Raw genomic sequence first — 18,480 nt, forward strand, 5'->3', positions numbered from 1 at the left:
ATGATATACACAATATCGTAGCGTACGCATTTGTACTCATCGTAAGAAAGAGGGTCTTGCCTTTACCTAAAAAAACATAGGACATGGCTTGCGTATTTAAAAATACCGAGCAAGTAGCCCCAATTTTGGGATCGTAAAATACAAATACATGCAATCATGTTTGGACCTATCCTTTCATTATCATTCATGGGCTTGGTCTCACTTTTTAGTCCGGACTTGGATGTGCATTACTTTTCTACACACGACCTACGTATGCACACATGGACCCCCTGATGGGCTCGTATACATGCACACATGGACCCCCTGGTGGGCTCGTATACGTATCTTTGGTCCTGGCCTTCAACTAGCGGTTGGAAAAGTCTTAAATGGAAAAGAGCATGCATAATATCATGATATACACAATATCGTAGCGTACGCATTTGTACTCATCGTAAGAAAGAGGGTCTTGCCTTTACCTAAAAAAACATAGGACATGGCTTGCGTATTTAAAAATACCGAGCAAGTAGCCCCAATTTTGGGATCGTAAAATACAAATACATGCAATCATGTTTGGACCTATCCTTTCATTATCATTCATGGGCTTGGTCTCACTTTTTAGTCCGGACTTGGATGTGCATTACTTTTCTACACACGACCTACGTATGCACACATGGACCCCCTGATGGGCTCGTATACATGCACACATGGACCCCCTGGTGGGCTCGTATACGTATCTTTGGTCCTGGCCTTCAACTAGCGGTTGGAAAAGTCTTAAATGGAAAAGAGCATGCATAATATCATGATATACACAATATCGTAGCGTACGCATTTGTACTCATCGTAAGAAAGAGGGTCTTGCCTTTACCTAAAAAAACATAGGACATGGCTTGCGTATTTAAAAATACCGAGCAAGTAGCCCCAATTTTGGGATCGTAAAATACAAATACATGCAATCATGTTTGGACCTATCCTTTCATTATCATTCATGGGCTTGGTCTCACTTTTTAGTCCGGACTTGGATGTGCATTACTTTTCTACACACGACCTACGTATGCACACATGGACCCCCTGATGGGCTCGTATACATGCACACATGGACCCCCTGGTGGGCTCGTATACGTATCTTTGGTCCTGGCCTTCAACTAGCGGTTGGAAAAGTCTTAAATGGAAAAGAGCATGCATAATATCATGATATACACAATATCGTAGCGTACGCATTTGTACTCATCGTAAGAAAGAAATATCCTGATACACATGACACAAAATGCATGAGCTCCCTACATTTTTAAATCATAGCATATACATGTGATACAGGTCATACCTCTTTCATAAAGGTAACTTTAATAAATAACATACCTGGCTTAACAATATTTCATGCACCTAAAATGAACATGCTATTTAGTATGTATGACATAACATGTCAAGATTTCATGCAAAATACATCATTAAATTCACAATAAGATTCATAACATAGAATAGTCATAGAATAGTCATTTCGAGGTATAATTCATAACATAACATAATATACATCAAATCGCCATAAAACACGACACAAGTAGGGATCATAGAGAATGTGCCGCTCATACTTCATACTATTTATCAAACAAAACCAATAGTAACACCACTTACTTGATTAACCTAAACCGAACCAAAGTTATATATTTCTTTAATGCTAGCTCTAAACCTCAAATGCAAAAATGTTGTTTACTGAGAGCTGTATCCCAGTTGCACTTTCAAACTGTCTACAAGTCTTTGACAAATTCTGTCCACAGTTTTGTAATACCATATGACGAACCGACCCGATATGGGCGTCGTCGCTACAGTAGCAAAATGCTTCCAGATATTAAGCTCCAGCATTGGCGGATAGGGTCACGGTGGCTCGAACTCAGCCGTGCTCTGGCTGTTTATATTACTGTAGACACCGAGTACTACACTATTTAATAAGTTTTGTAAGCCTGCTTGCTAACCAGATCACCACTATATCCCAATTCTCTCCATAAAATACATAGAAACCGACTAAATTGTGTTCTTGGAGTCCCCCAATATAATTAGGATGTAGGCAGAGACTATGCCCCTGCATTCAGATCAGATTCCGTTCTTACAAATGTGTAATGATATTTCAAATTATTGTGCATCAAAATAGTATTAATAAATTTGCGAGTTTAAATAGAGTAACAAGGTAAACGACCCTAATATCTCAGGTAACTACATAATATCTATGACAGACACCATGGGTATAACCAGATCCTTGTACTAACCAAAATACCTTGAATGGAAGACACTTGAGGTGAACTGACAGAAGGAACATGCAGCACAAGGAGGTGGTGGTGGTATGTAATTGATCACATATTGCCCTGTCAGCTCAAAGTCAAAATTTGACAGTAGCATCCTCCAATAACTTAGGAAGCTAAGAATCAAGCTACCGTCTGGCCAGCTATTTGAGGGGGTTGTTGTGAGTGATGTTGTTCCTCCATTGGCGACGGATCGAACGGTGGCTGTTGTGGTCTTGTCATTTGAGCTGATCCTGATTGAAAATAGTTAGGACCTGTCATTTGAGGTGATGAAGGACCATAACTTCCTCCCGCTTGAGGGTTTATGGAAGGCCGCCAATGTGGTTCTGCCATTGGCGGGTGTCCTTGAGGACCTGTCATTTGAGGTGATGAAGGGGCATAACTTCCTCTCGCTTGAGGGTTTATGGAAGGCCGCCAATGTGGTTCTGCCATTGGCGGGTGTCCTTGAGGACCTGTCATTTGAGGTGATGAAGGGGCACAACTTCCTCCAGCTTGAGGGTTTATGGAAGGTTGCCAATGTGGTTCGGCCATTGGCGGGTGTCCTTGAGGTGGCGGACGAGGAGGTCCCATTTGAGGTGGTACCTGCGATTGTGATATCCTTGGGGGTCCAGAGGGGGGGCGATATGGAGCATGTCCCCATCTATTCATATTTAGCAGTCTTTCAATCTCTTCACTCCGGCCAGCCTTTACAAATGCCTCTTTAACGAATTCCTGAAGTGCAGGAGTGAGACCAATACCGTACCTCATTATTTGGTCGAGCAACTCCCGACTAGCATCCAGTGCCCCTTCATTGCACAGCCCTTGGATCACCACGTCGTAGCATGTGGGATCTGGTTTAGGATCCCTCTCTCCCATTTTTGTTAAAATCTGAGCACAGTCAACTACCTTGCCGTTCTTAATCAATTCTCCAAATACCCTATTTCCAAAGCTAGCAACAACTCGCAAACCAACATCGACCATTCTGTTAAAAACTCTCAATGCATCATCAATCTGCTCAATCTTTAAGTACGCTTCTATTAGCGTTCGGTGAGTTGGGACATCAGGGGACAAAGACTTTGAACAAAGTTCAGCAAAGAAAGTCTCAGCATCTGCCATCATTCCCTGCTCACAAAACCTACCGATGATATTATTATACCCTGCAACGTCCATAGCAAAAGGCCTCGACTTTGGTTGAGTTCCCACCTTCCGGAAAGTCTCTACTGCTTCGGAGAACTTGCCGAGCTTAAAACACTCATTAACCATTATGTTGAACGTATCTGAATTGACTGCTTGAAAATTTGGCGGAGTGTGGTTATCCAACATCTGATCAAATAAGGTCCAAGCCTCCGTTTTCTTCCCATGTTTAAGCAAAACTTCCAACAGCACATTGCAAGTCGCGGGAATCATCTTGAATTGCCTATCAAGCAATGACTTGTACGATTCCATGGCCTCCTTCTCTTTCCCTCTATTAAAAAACCAATCCATGAACGTAGCATTCACAACTCCATCATACACCAAACACCTCTCCTTCAACTCATCAAACAGTTCATTCGCCTTCTCCAAATTCTCCAAATTTAGAAACCCAGAAATCAAATTATTATAGACCAACGAATCAGCCCCATGACCTTTATTCAACATTTCCCGCAGAAGATCCACAGCCTCCCCAATTCTCCCAGAATCAATCAATCCCTTAGTCAGATGCCGATAAGTCACTGCCGAGGGACTAAATGGGGCGTTTGCAATAATATGACGATAAATCTCAAGACTCACATCAACACGGCCCTCATCGCAATGAGCATTAATCAAGTTATTATACGACACAACATTGGGAACTATATTCGACTGATTAAAAAAGAATTGAAACAGTGCAATCGCATCACTGTACCTCTTGGCCCGATACATAGCAGCAATAATAGCGTTACAAGTGAAAACCGTCGGCCGCGTATTCGAGAACACGGAGTGGCGAGCAACCGCAGAAGCTGCATCAAGATCACCAGCACGAATCAGGGATTGAACACGATTGTGAAGATTAAGACGAGGTCCCACAAGAGCGGATGTGGAATCAGGAAGACGAGGAGCATTGGGATCACGCTGTGGAGGCGGGTAGTTGTCGCGACGAAGTGCATGGAGAGGAGGTTCAATACGAAGACGGCGCTTTCTACGGCGTCTTTCGGCAGCAGCCTCTTCGGCAGAGGAAAAAGCAAATGAACGGGCATGAAGGAGCGAGATAGGAGAAGAACTTTGAGAGGACGGTGGAATTGGAGACAGCAAATGGTGGTTCAGAGGACCAATACTCAGAGATTGGGAATGCGACGGAGAGGTTGAAGAGCGGCGAAAAGAGCGGAGAAGGAGGCGGTAAAGTGACATGATTCAACGGCGGAGAGAGAGCGGAAGCCGCCGGAACAAGGAGGAGGAAAGGTGAAGAACTGGTTAAACCCTAGAAAAGAGAGAGCTTTGAAACATTTCAGTGCTTAGTGAAGAAGATAGCTGGCGTTTTATATTGGTTTATTATGCTTTTTTTTTTTTTTTTTTTTTTGGCACATAAGTATTATACAATTAAAAATGAATTTCTAAAAAAAAAACACAATATTATTAAAAAAAAATTAATTCTTAATAAACGATAAAATATTATTTTAGATTTTTAAATGTTAATAAATCATAGATCAACGGAGTTAAATGCAACAAATTTTATTAAAAAAAATAGACCCAATGTGAATATATTTACCAATTTATTTATGAAAATTTAATTCTTTTAACAAAATATATATATATATATATATATCCATAAATAGCCCTAAAAAATAATTTTAAAATTACAAAAACTAAATTTTAAAAACCCGTCTTTGCAAAACATCTCTATTTTAGAATGATCAAGTACTCGTCTTCACTAATTTATCAAGTTCATTAAAGTAACTATTTTTTCCAAGTTCAAAATCAATGATAAATGTTGGATGATAAAAGTCTCACATCCGCTAATTTAGAGAATGATCATCAAAGAATACTATCTCCATTGGAATGAGGCATTTCGGTGAAACCCAAAGTAAAGCCATGAAGGTTTATGCTCAAAGTAGACAATATCATACCATTGTGTAGAGAGTCGTGTTCATCTAACATAGTATCAGAGTCATGCCCTAAACACTCCAAAAGAAAAAGAAGTCGGCTCTTAGAAGGCATAGTAAAAAATGATAAAGACTCCAAAAGAAAAAGGAGTCAAGCCTCGATTAAGGGGTGTTGGATGAAAGTCTCGTACTCTGTTTGAGGGAAGGTATTGGATGACAATCCCACATCGGCTAATTTAGGGAATGATCATAATAAAAAAAATGAACAATATCTTACCATCGTGGAGATTCGGGTTTCCTAACAAAATATTTTTGAAAAGCATAATTATCACAATAGTATTAACTGGATTAAACTATTTGGTTAATTTCATGGATGGCAATCCGAGATTACATCAATGGATTGAAGGGAAAGCAATGGCTGAAGCTCAAGAACATTCATCATTAGTTTTTTATACAACAGATAGTTTCCCCCAACAGCTGAAGAAATAAGTGAGAACTTATTCATGAAGACGTGAACTCATACATGTTCCTATTAATTCTCAAACTTGTGCATTATTCCTGCAAAGAAAATTGCTTTTCTAGAGCTCTCCACCCTATATCCTTCCTGTAGAACCCACCCGACCAACGGATTTCCTCGACTGCTTGGTATGCTCTGTCCCGTGCCTCTTCGATGTTTTTGCCTTTTGCAGCAACCCCAAGAACACGCCCGCCAACAGCAATGAAGTTGCCTTCGGAGTCGGAAGAAGTGCCAGCATGAAATATCTTAACAGATGGAGCAACGACCTCTGCTTCTTCGAGGTTTTGAATCATAGTTCCCTTCTCGTACGCCCCAGGATAGCCCTTGCTCGCCATCACGACCACCATCGAAGACCCCGGGGACCAATTCAGTGAAACCCCAGTTAGCTCTCCTCTACATGTTGCAAGAAGAACTTTTGCAAGGTCTGATTCCAACCTAACCATCAGCACCTGCTTTTCATCAAGGCCAGAGGTTTATGATCAGAAACATGTCAAGAACAAGGCTACACAAAAGGTGATAGTTCTCACAAGTTGAAGCAAAAAAGGGAAATATGAAAGATGAAGGATATAGAAATTAATGAAAAGGAGCAGCTCTGTTGTCAGCAGGCCTTGTTTTTAGATTGTGTACAACTCTTGACCTCTTGCTATGTCCCATTTCAGTTCTTATATCATCATCATCTCTGCTTTCATCTTTGTGTATCTTTTGTGACCTAGGGCCCACATCGATTCGGAAGAGAACAAAATATTCTTTATAAGGGCGTGAAAACCTCTCTAGCAAATGTGTTTTAAAAACCTTGAGGGGAAACTCAAAAGGGAAAGCCCAACAAGAACAATATCGGCTAGCGGTGAGCTTGAATCCTGAAGGGGAGTGGACACCGGGAGGTGTGCCAGTGAGGACGCTGGCCCTGAAGGGGGTAGATTGGGGGGTCCCACATCGATTAGAGAGAGGAACATTTTAGGCCCTGAAGGGGGTTGGATTGTGAGATCCCCATTAGTTGGGGAGGAAAACGAAACATTCTTTATAAGGGTGAGGGAAACCTCACCCTAGCAAACGCGTTTTAAAAACCTTCAAGGAAAGCCCAAAGAGGATTATTGTCGCTATTCCCTGACAGTTTCTTTTGTACTTTTCCCTTGACTATCTACAAGTTAGCGTCTTTTGTCATGAAATATGAGATCCTACATCGGTCGGAGAGGGGAACAGTATTCATTATAAGGGTGTGGAAACCTCTCCTTAGCAGACGCGTTTTTTGAGGGGGAAGCCCAAAAGAACTTGGGCCATTACATGAAAAAACCCGACTTCAGAAGAAATGGAAGAATACGCCAGCATACAAAAACGAGTCGAACTACAAGAAAGGGCTCCAGTCAAGAATCTAACAAACTCACTAGCCACAAGTTAGTCATTTCATGAACTCCAATGCTCCATGGAGTAAAGAATATCTAACTCATTCTACCTTGGAATGTATCTGCAAGCACACATGGTCAAATTACAAGCAAAAAAGTTCAATGTGAGTCGACTAACCTGACACTCCGGATCCCCAAAGCGTACGTTGTATTCAATCAACTTTGGCAAGCCAGACTTCTTCTCAATCATAAGGCCAGCAAACAAAACCCCAACAAACCTGCAACCCTCTTCTGCCATTCCTTTTACCGTAGGTAGAATTATAGACTCCATGACTATCCTTTGAAGCTCCCTTGTTATGATAGGAGCTGGGGAGTAAGCACCCATACCACCTGTATTAGGTCCCGTGTCACCGTCCCCTACTCTTTTATGATCCTGGGCAGATTCTAGGGGTATGGCATTCTCTCCATCTACAAGAGCAAAAAAGGAAGCTTCTTCTCCTTCTAGGTATTCTTCCACAACGACACAACCACCGGCCGAACCAAAAGCACCCTTCACAAGCATTGCATCAACAGCTTCATAAGGCTCCTCCAATGTCGTAGCGACAACAACTCCTTTTCCAGCAGCCAATCCATCTGCTTTGATGACTATAGGGGCGCCTTGTTCTTGAATATATTGCTTTGCAGCAGAAGGGTCTGTAAAGGATTGATACTGTACCAAGTAATCCATGTGACAAAGGTTAGTCAGATCTCATTAATGTTCTTCAATTCTCATTAATGTTCTTCAATTCTCATTAATGTTGCAAAGCCAAGATCAAACATTATACTAAATTTTCTTGATGTGCCTATTTCTTTTCATAGCGGGTGGAAGAGTATCGAACTCATCCCGATCAATCAATCCCTGAGATTATCCACACCCCAATTCGATCCAAGGAGATATGAAAGAATTTTCAGTTTTACATGACGAAAACTCAAATAGAAAGTTATTGAATACCAAAGTTTGGCTAGGAACTAAGCATACAAGTTTAAGGTACAGAGCCAAGAACAACAAAAACAAACCTTTGCAGTGGGGATTCCATATTTATCACACAAACGCTTCATGAAATTTTTGGAGCCTTCCAAAGCAGCAGCCTCAGATGAGGGGCCAAAAGTAGGAATCCCAGCCTTCACTAAATCATTTGCAAGCCCTGCAACAAGAGGGGCCTCAGGGCCTACAACAACCAATCCTACATTCCATTTTCGACAAAAGGAAATGACAGCAGCACTGTCGTCGATATGGAGGTCAGGAATACAAGTGGCATCGCCCGAGCTCGAAATCCCGGCATTGCCTGGTGCACAGAACACAGCATCACAGGAAGGAGAGCGCTTCAGTGCATAGCAAAGCGCATGTTCTCTCCCTCCTCCACCAATCACCAATACAATAACTCGTTCGTCTGCAAGTAAGTTTCAAACAACAATTTCCATAAAAAAAACTCTAATATCATCCGAACAAGACCAATTTTCCAAGGACCCCAAATTACCATTTGCCTTATTAGAAGAGATTGACGCCTCTGAGTTAAAAGTAGAACAGTTGATGACATGGGAGGAGAAACGTGAACGATGGTGGAATTGAAAATCCTGACGTGGAAGAGAATGGAAGCTAAGGGGGGAGAAAGACATTGCAGAGTTACAGACTAAATTGCATCGTCCATTGCGCACAAACCCATTAGAGAATCGGAGATGATTCTTTATCTGGCAGCCCCTATCAATGCTACAAAACTTGAATGATCCTCCTCCAAGACTAAGAGTGGTGCAAGACATTTCTCTCAATAACTTTCTCTTTCAAAATCGACCCTAAAACTGCAGAGATGAGCAAGAAATTTATGCAATGGAGTTCAAATCAAAGCTAAGAACCGTGGACAATTTTCCTTATCCCTATTATAATTGAAAATTTCAATACGAAAACGACCTCAAACAGAAAAGGCGCACAAGATATGAAAGAGAAAATGCTAAAACATACAAAATCGTGCTTCGGAGAATCGATTTCTTTCACAATCCAGTGGGTTAGTCCACTGGTTTTTGTTGCAATTAGAAACAAGAAACTGTGGATGGCAAAGGGAGCTGTAAAGATTTTTCCGTCATCACTTATTATAATCATTTGTAAACCGAAAGTTGAAACATAGATAGAGAATAAGAACACAACTGACCTTTTTCGTAAGATTCAAGGTAGAAACAGAGAATGAAATGTTGAAGAAGAAGAAGAAGAAAATCGAAGAGAAAACAGTGAGCCACTGCTGGTTCAGAGCTTCTTCGAATTTCTTAGTAAGCGTAGGAATTTTTTTCCCCTTCAAAGAGCCGGAAAATTCTCAGGCGGCGAGGTTTGGACGGGAAAATAGGCCGGTGAATTGGCTGCGGCGAGAAAGGAAGGAACAAGAAATAAAGGGGTGAGAAAAAGGAGAGCAAGTATTTTGCTTAAATTTGATTAACTCATAATATAAATAAATAAATATGTATGTATGTATGCATGCATGCATGCATACATACATGTGTTAATGAGATGGATGCATTGCTTGAAGCACAAACGCTCAAGTTTTCGAAGTGTGTAGAACCTCGTACAGCGACCGTGCAATACTTGTTTTAATCTAACGAAAAAGTCAACAGTGTGAAAATCGAACTATGTGAATAAGCTTAACGTATGATGAAAACTCGAGTCATATTTGACATAAAATGTTTCATAAAACGTGAGCGAGAAAATGCGTTGAGAGTAATTCGAAAGAAAGCAATATTATAGATTAAAAGCGAATAAGCAACAACCACAGTTCTGATAGTATATAACTGGGTATGAAGAATTGACAACTAGTCACATCTCCTATAGTACATTTTTTACCATTTTAGCCCTAGCATATGTAGACATGATTTTAATAAATGGTTATACACCCCTGTATTAACATGATAAGGTTAGTGAAACGTTCAAGTGTTTCATTCCAGACTCTGTCATGAAGTTGTGAGTGGCTCCAAAGTCGACAATAATGTTCTTGGCCACTCTGTGGTTAACCGAAGCCTCGACATACATAAGAGACTGTATTTCAGTGGCTCTTCTATCTGTCTCCCTCTATTTTAGAGTAGATAAATGTCCTAAAGCACGACAGTTTCCATACTTTTAACTAACCATGTTTTAACTTTCGTTGTCTCATACTTAGCTTCTAAATTTTTTCCAAAATTTGCTTGGAAGGTATAGGGAATTATATTGGTTAATAATAAACTATAAATAAATATTCTATTGTAATAATTATTTTATGCATCTTTTTAAATTATTTTTATTATTTTATTAATAAATTATTATAATTCTATCTCATATATAACGTCTAATTTTTATAAATTGGGCTAATTATTTATCATTAAGAGTTTATAGAATTTTAATAAATAATAATTATTAAGATTTATTACAAAATAAACTAAAAAACAGTACAATAATTAAAATTAAATTAAATTTTAATTAATTAAAATTATTTCAATATTCTAACTTAATAAAAGTAAAATAACTAATAATAATTAATTATTTAATTAAATAATGTAATAGAATTGTGGAAAATACTTTATTTAATTATTTAATTTTCAAGCATTTTATTTCTAGATATTTTTGTCCAACATCATAAAAAAAATATAGGAGAGGTTTATTAGTTAGTTCTTATTATATATTTTAATAATATAAAATAATATTATAATTTTAAAAGTTTTATTTTACTTTCGTTCTTTAGCCTTGGCAATTAAATAAATCTATTAGGCTATCAAAATCATTTCTGTTTTTTTTTTTTTTTTTAATTTAAAATTTAAAAAACATTTTCTTTCAATTGTGGATGCCAAATAGAGAAATAGAGAACTTAAAGATTTTATTACTTAAATAAGTAATATTTTCATTTTTTATAAGAAATTGAAAACACATCAAATAATGAAACAAAAATTTTAACTCCTTAATTAAAATTTAAAAAATAAATAAAATTTGAATTATCTTAAATTTTATTCCTCTAATTGTTGAAACAATAGAAAGTACAAAGAAAACGACCTATAAAGAATAAAATGAAAGTGAGAGAAGAGAAGATTATAATAATATAATAATGATATATACTTTTAGAAAAGTATTAATATTACTTTAAAATATTCGCGAGTATTTTTAAAATAAAGTATTAATGAGGTTAACACTTGAAAATTAATATAATTTTTTAATTTTATAAATAGTTTAAAAGTATTTTTATAAATTTAAGGATTTTGTTAAAAGTATTTTTAAAATAAAATATTAGTAATTTTCATAAAAAAAAAGCAAAATACGTATTATTAATTTAACATATATTAAAATACATTAAATAAATAACATACGACATAATTAAAATATATTTTCTATTTCTGTTTACATGTTTAATATATATAAGATTTTATCCAATAAAATTGTAATAAAATGAGGTGGAAATTGAAAAAAAAAAAAAAAACTAGAATTAGAATAATATGAAAATAAATAAAAATTAGGGAACAAATTGTGGAAAGTAACTAAGGAATAATATCTTATTTTGTTAGGAGAATAATTTATGAAAATAAGATTCCCAAATTTTATTCCAATTATAATTTGAGTAAACATCATAATCATAACGTCGATTTCTCATTTTATTCCAATTAAATGTGGGTCCCACATTTTAAAATTTTTATTTAATCCCTAAATAATATTTTCTCCCTCTTTTTTTCTTATACATTTTTTAAATAATATATATATATATATATATATATATATATATATATATATATATATATATATATTCTCTTTATATCTAACATTCTCCTTCTTGTTATTTATTTTTAGGATATTGTTTAAAATAATTTACGATATTTTAAATTTTAAAATATAACACGTAATTAGTTCTTAAATTTGATTATTGTATTGATAATTATTTAAATGAATTGTTAAATGACATATTATTTTCAATATATTTATTAATGAATTAAGGTAAAATTATTTTAATAATTTGACTAATAAATATAACAACAATCAATTATCTAAAAATTAAGAACCAAATATAAATTTTATTTAGTTATATGAAATACTATAACATTGAAATGTAATATTAAATACAATTATTTTTTATTTTCATACCATTTATTCAGACATCATATTTTTATACATTTTATTCTCAGACCATTTTTTTTAGATTAATTTTATTTATCACTTTTACTTTAACCACCAAACTTATTAAGACTTTACAAGGGAATTTTTTTTAAAAAATTAATTTAATATATATAGTATGACATTCATTTTAGATTAGTAATACAAAAAAATGGGAGACAATGTTACTAAAAATAAAACTTAGAAGTTATAATGTCGAACTTGAAAATTAAGGGATAAAAATGTTTCTTAACTTGAATTTATGGACGTAATTTTTCTTATTATTTATATAACTATAGTAATGTTCACGAACTAAGAAGGATAGTACTTGCTGAAATTTAAAAAATATGACGTTGAACGTTTAGCTTTTTAGACCTCATATTTGAATTGCTACAAAGGAAGAGCACTTGGTTCCTCATTGATGGCAAATGACGGTTGATGTGACGAAGAGATGTAGCAATGGTGAGTAACAACGGCGACAATCAAATTAACAAAATTGACATGTTGTTCAAAAAATTCAATCAACCCAATTCAACTCGTAACCGTTCGAATTAAACCGAATCTACTTTAATTTTAAAATATACATTTTTGCTTAATATATAATTCTAAATACATATTTTCACTTTTATTTAATTTCATATTTGATATTTTTTTTTATTATTTATTCTTTGAACAACTCAAGTGATTTTTTTTAAATATATAATAAAATTAAATTACAAAATTTAAATAAATGTCTAAAAATATATATATATATTTTACCTTTTTATGCAAAATAAAAAATAGCTGAACTGTTCTTTTTCCCTATTTTTTCTATCTTCACAAATGTGAATCACAAGAGGAAAGTAGTTGTTTGAGAAGATAGGAAGAGCACCAAAAATCGCAAATTTTATCATATCTAATATAAAAAAAACACAAACCCAAAATTGAGAATCCTTATTGAAGAAGCTACTTGTTTCCTTTTTACAATCAGTTCTTTCTTTTCTTCATTGCAAAATTGACAAATACTCTCAGCTTCTCATCACAAAGCTTTCATTTCAACACACACTCGGCCACTCATCCGCCGCAGCCTAAAGGCGTTTTCTCAAGCAGAGCGCATGGGCCAACCAAGCAGCGGAGGAGACCCCGGTGGCGATGCCTCTCGGCTGGGAGAGAAAAGGCTGAGCTCCACAAAAGTTGCTGTCCCCATTCCAGCAGAAGCTCCATCCTTTTCAAATGTTCTAAAAGAGATCGACCCCCTCTTCGTCGAGGAGGCATCGGAGATTCTGGCAGAGCTCATTTGAGAGGGGCCATCATCGAGATGGGGTTGTTGGTTGGCAATAAGAGAAAGAGTGTCATTGTGATCATTGCTCGGCCTTCTCCTCGCCTCCAAATCCTGTAAATTGCCCAAAGCCAAAGAATCCGCCACTGGAAGGTACACAAGCATGCATATACACAGCCCAGCACAACATAAAAGTACAAGAAAAGCTGAGAAGGTGAGAGCTTCAAATAATAACTGCTCTGGTCTCCGCGAAACAGAAAAACCGAGTAATACAACCCTTAATGGGAGGAATCCTGAAACTGAGAATATCAGTGTGTACACTCTCCTCTGCAAGTTCTTATTGATGACCAGTTTCAAAATCTGCCTCCCAAGCCAAAACAAGTAGATGGTTAGGACGGTGGCAAAAAAGCCAAGGAGGATAGTACTCAATAAAGGGTAAGTACAGAGCGCAATGTCCCGAGCACCTTTCGAACTAGATGCATTAACAATGGTGGCTGCACTAGTAAAATATTCCGGTAGTTTCTGACCGTATCTGCTATCTTTGTTTAGCTGGGGTCCAATAAGTATAACAACTATCTGAAGAACGAACACTGGGAAGCAGTAGAGAAAAATATACCCTGCTGTTTTCCTGTTCCATTTTCTGCTGAGAATTCCTGACTCCATATTCTGGAGGGGCCCTCGAAGCAAAAACAAGAGCGTGAGAAATAGGCAAGGTTCTGCAAACCCGAGGTTCGAAACAATGTAACATTTGCATAACGTTTCCTGCCATTTTAAGTCATGCAACAATTCTCCCTCCCCTCGCAAGAAACTTAACCGACTAATTTCACCAACACCCCACCAGATCACAAATAAGATGAATGTAATTCGAATTATCCAAGGACCACTGAAGTAACTGAGTTGAATGCAACCTTCACTATGAATGCGAGACCGGAAGTAGCACGAGTAAACAATGCACAATAAACCAAGAAGAATCAATAGGGCCACTAAACAAATCGTCACCACACCGAATGCATCGGCAGCAAATCTCGTCAGGGGCATTACTCGATGCACAGATTCCAAGCATACTCTCTGCCAGCATGGATACTATGGACCACTAATTGTTTATCAGCTTTCTTCCCACTTCTAATGAAAACAAAAGCAGAGCAACAACCCAGGCTGGAATACTTTCATAGAACTCAAATTAACCACAAATTTCTGTAGAAGATGATAGGCAACAACATTTGAAGTAGCAGTCATGAAGAACAATGCCCGTCTTCACGACCGACCAATGTATTCAAGCTTCTCTAGGCATAACAATCCATCTTGTTCATCTGCAGTGAAGTGGGAGAAAATAAGAACTTAGAAGTAAAAGCATATAGAGTTTGAATAAAAAAAAAGTAAGGAACAAATAGATTGTAATTTTCAAAAAATGAATGCTACAGTATCGCTGACGTCATAAATGAGAGGTCACCATAATTTCCAAAGAAGGCTTACGAGAAACTATGGCTTAAATGCACTTTAATCATCTCAAGCAAATATACATACTGTCAACTTTAAGACTACATGAGAAGGAAAAATAGTTGGTGCAGAAGAAAAAACTATGAGCAGTAGAGGGTGTACACAGAATAAATGGAAGCAAAGGATGTAATGGAAATAATAAGGTTAAACAAATTCCTAAAGTATTCAACCAAATTTAGCCAAAATTTTAATACAGATTCTCTTCAGTTCATGAAAGGGAAAAAGCAGGGCAAGCTTCCCAACATATTTAGACGGGAATCGATGAAAAATAAGCCAAGTTTTTAAACCCAAATATTCAATTCTCTGATATAAGAAAACTCTTTTCATCAAAAAGAATTATAGCAATGACACGTCAAAACGACTTCCAGAATGACATTAAGCCACAGATTGGGTTTAAGACTTCAACTGCCTTGTTCAATGTTAGCACTTGAACAAGTATCCCGGAGTTGAACATTCTTCTAAATTTTTAGCTTTCAATTCTGTGCTAATCCTAAAATAGTATACGTACATAACTCTAGGTATGGGTATATTTACAAACTACAATGCAAAAGTTTGTAAAACCAAACGATTCTTGCTTTAAGAATTGAACTAGCATTAGTCTAAATAATCCTATAAAAATGAAGGAAAGATACAATTACATGTTCAAACCAAACTAAATTATCGCAATTCATGAAAAATCAGAATTGAATTTTCATCTTAAGCAAAACACTCCTGATATATTAACTGGCATAGCCAGTCATAGTAGTATATCAATCAATGAAATCTCCTGGTTCAAGATTCAACCATGATACAAAAGCAGGGCTTACGCAACATTCAAAACCAACTCCTACCGGAAACAAAAATATAAACGAAACATTAAGAAATCTCAGCCATGTGAGTATAATCTGATAAACCCTCAATTATCCATAATTGAAAATGCAGTCATTAAAATCCCTCACCAACAAGAAGCATCCAACAAATGCACAGGAATGAAGCAACACACGCTAAGCTAATACAAACCCGAGAAAAATCATTCTGTACCCACAAAAAAAAAAAATAAAGAACCAAATAAAAAATCATAGTTCATAACTCAACATGCATGCTACAAACGGGAAGTCAAAGGAAAAGAAAAAATAATTTAGAAAACAAGATAAATTAGCACAAAATCAATACAAAGAGAGGTATCAAAACGAAATGGACGGAAAACAAGATATCCAGTGATTTAAGAAGAGAAACAAAATGCGAACGAAATCAAAGGAAAAACAGATCAATCGGAAGCTTACAGCGAGGGGAATCTTGATCTAGCAAACAGAAATGGAGTTTTGGATAAATCACAGAAGGAACGAAAGAACCCTAATCCTCCGGGGAGAGAGAGAGAGAGAGAAGACGCTGGCCAGAAAGACAGATAGAGAGAGAAAGAGAAGAGAGAGAGGAGCGGGACCGAGAGAACGTAGTTAGGGGAATAGGTGAGTGGGACTTTGTTGGTGACAGGCTGTCTCCAGCTGCGCGTCGAAGCCTCCAGCTTCGAGTGAGAAATTTGGTTCGGCTTATCCGAGCCTACGTGGACATCATCGTGGCGGCGTTTACGGCGACCCCTCCCTTTGGTGGTTGTTTGTATACAGGTTTAAGGTACCCTAACCTGGATTAAGAAGAACATGGCATTCTCTGTTTGGCTTCCAATTATGCCCGTAGCCGTTAATAATTTTCCCGTTCTTTTTATACGAGGGCAAGCACATGCTCTAGCTTTTAATTTAATTAATCACCTCCTTAAATATTAATTAATTTCTAATTTATAAAATCAATTTTTAAAGTACCATGCATCTCTTTTTTGAAACTCAACTTTATACAACATATAAGGAAAGTCTCTTGCATCTTCTAGAATTTTGTTTGATGAACTCATCATACCTTGAATATAAGTGTATAAGGTTTCTTGAAACTTCTTGGCTCTCGTCCTTGTAATTGGACCTTGAGGTATGAAAATTCTTTTGTTGTGGTTCATATCAAAGTGATGGCCATGGATGGAAAAGTGAAAAAATAGAAATAAATTAAAACGTTAAAACGTTACCGTTTCGTTAGTAATAAACAAAAAACCGATGATAGAGACCAAAATTCTATCATGATCAACCTTAGGAGACCAAATTGTTATCAAACTTAGACCTCAAGCACCGAAAGTGTAACTTTATTTCCTCTTTTTTTTCGTGGGTTGGAAAACGATACAACTACAAATCGATGGAGAGTACTCTAAGTACTAAATCCCAGATGAACGAAGTTCGTATAAATTCAATTTTCCAAACAAAAACCTAATAAAAATCGAGGTATTAGAAAATAGATGTGATGTGGATTTCGAATACTAAAAGTTAGATACTTACGAGGAATTGCTCAACTAGGTCAAGCTGGTCGGCATACGCTTGCATCTCACTTTTTTGTGTTTTGTATCATTTAAACAAAATGATACCGGATTACGCTCTATCCTACTATTTTTTTTACACTTAAAACTATGGGTAAAGTTCAATGTATATTCAATTATTTTCTATGAGTTTTTAGGAGGGTAAGTAATTAAACACGTGTCTATGACTAATTAAACTTAGAGAAAGACAAGAAAACAATTGTTCGTGACTCTAAAGGTGTATACTTGTAGAGGAGCGAAAGTGATTGGTAACAATACCGAGCTAGTTGGACGAAAGCTTTTACATACGTGTTGGACGAAAGCTTTTACATACGTGTTAATGAAGGCCGAGATGACATTCACTTGTTCGTTGCTATCTCCATAGAGTAAAATCGTGTGGCTAACCAGTTGCCAAATTGTTTCGTTCGAGTCCACTTATCTCCAACTCGTGAACTTGGCCGATACAAAGCTATATAATAGCACTCTATTTTTCTGACAAGGATAATCTTTATAAAAAAAAGACCCCTAAAGGCAACCCACGATAAGCAACTACTACTCATAATTCTTGCTAGTAATCACGACCGTCCACAATAGTATGATATTTCCTAAAAAGCCTTATATCAATGGAGATAGTATTCTTCACTTATAAACTCATGATCATTCCCTAAATTAGTCAATGTGGGACTCACTCCCAACAATCCTCAACAATTCTCCTCCCTTTCCCGTCTTCTACCTCGAGCAACCCTCAATCTCCACGGATGATAATATACAACCCTCTCCAATGTCCTAACCACTCTCTCGAGTCCCGACCTCATTAAAAATTGAACCCTCACATCGCTTCAAAATATCCCTTGCAAGCCTCGGTGCATTTGACTCTTTCCATTCTCTAAATTTGTCTCTAATTCTAGTATATGGGTAGCATCGTGAACCCGTTGTTGTCGTTGTAGTGATCGAAAAATTTGTTTTCTTTGACTAACATTCTCATGCACAACTTTGCGAGGAGTTATATAGTGGCTTTATCGACCATATCAAAATTACGATTGTTAAAAAAAAAAAAAAAAAAAAAAAAT

General features: G+C 36.6%; 3 protein-coding genes across 7 annotated transcripts; all 3 read right to left on the reverse strand.

Moving 5' to 3' along the window:
- Positions 1–1,478: 1,478 nt before the first annotated feature.
- On the reverse strand, positions 1,479–4,720 carry LOC111482933 (pentatricopeptide repeat-containing protein At1g10270-like). 3 transcript variants are annotated; one of them, XM_023128980.1, is made up of 3 exons: positions 2,813–4,720; positions 2,246–2,713; positions 1,479–2,053 (listed from the first exon to the last, which is right to left on the reverse strand). In XM_023128980.1, the coding sequence occupies exons 1-2, from the start codon at positions 4,614–4,616 to the stop codon at positions 2,394–2,396; spliced, it is 2,124 nt and encodes a 707-aa protein (XP_022984748.1). In that variant the 5' UTR covers positions 4,617–4,720; the 3' UTR covers positions 1,479–2,053; positions 2,246–2,393. The 3 variants fall into 3 exon arrangements, with proteins under 3 accessions (XP_022984748.1, XP_022984747.1, XP_022984746.1); XM_023128979.1 differs by having other exon boundaries at positions 1,479–1,891; positions 2,246–4,720; XM_023128978.1 differs by having other exon boundaries at positions 2,246–4,720.
- A 932-nt stretch (positions 4,721–5,652) lies between these two features.
- Positions 5,653–9,601, reverse strand: LOC111483025 (phosphoribosylamine--glycine ligase-like). Of its 2 annotated transcripts, XM_023129113.1 has the most exons (6): positions 9,349–9,601; positions 9,162–9,262; positions 8,683–9,001; positions 8,222–8,595; positions 7,344–7,874; positions 5,653–6,274 (listed from the first exon to the last, which is right to left on the reverse strand). In XM_023129113.1, the coding sequence occupies exons 3-6, from the start codon at positions 8,960–8,962 to the stop codon at positions 5,861–5,863; spliced, it is 1,599 nt and encodes a 532-aa protein (XP_022984881.1). In that variant the 5' UTR covers positions 8,963–9,001; positions 9,162–9,262; positions 9,349–9,601; the 3' UTR covers positions 5,653–5,860. The 2 variants fall into 2 exon arrangements, with proteins under 2 accessions (XP_022984881.1, XP_022984880.1); XM_023129112.1 differs by lacking the exon at positions 9,162–9,262.
- Positions 9,602–13,160: 3,559 nt separating this feature from the next.
- On the reverse strand, positions 13,161–16,476 carry LOC111482948. 2 transcript variants are annotated; one of them, XM_023128997.1, is made up of 3 exons: positions 16,308–16,470; positions 15,984–16,059; positions 13,161–14,858 (listed from the first exon to the last, which is right to left on the reverse strand). In XM_023128997.1, the coding sequence occupies exon 3, from the start codon at positions 14,584–14,586 to the stop codon at positions 13,372–13,374; it is 1,215 nt and encodes a 404-aa protein (XP_022984765.1). In that variant the 5' UTR covers positions 14,587–14,858; positions 15,984–16,059; positions 16,308–16,470; the 3' UTR covers positions 13,161–13,371. The 2 variants fall into 2 exon arrangements, with proteins under 2 accessions (XP_022984765.1, XP_022984764.1); XM_023128996.1 differs by lacking the exon at positions 15,984–16,059 and having other exon boundaries at positions 16,308–16,476.
- Positions 16,477–18,480: the final 2,004 nt, after the last annotated feature.

This window comes from Cucurbita maxima, unplaced genomic scaffold, assembly GCF_002738345.1.
Source record: "Cucurbita maxima cultivar Rimu unplaced genomic scaffold, Cmax_1.0 Cma_Scf00008, whole genome shotgun sequence".
Classification (NCBI taxonomy): Eukaryota; Viridiplantae; Streptophyta; class Magnoliopsida; order Cucurbitales; family Cucurbitaceae; genus Cucurbita; species Cucurbita maxima.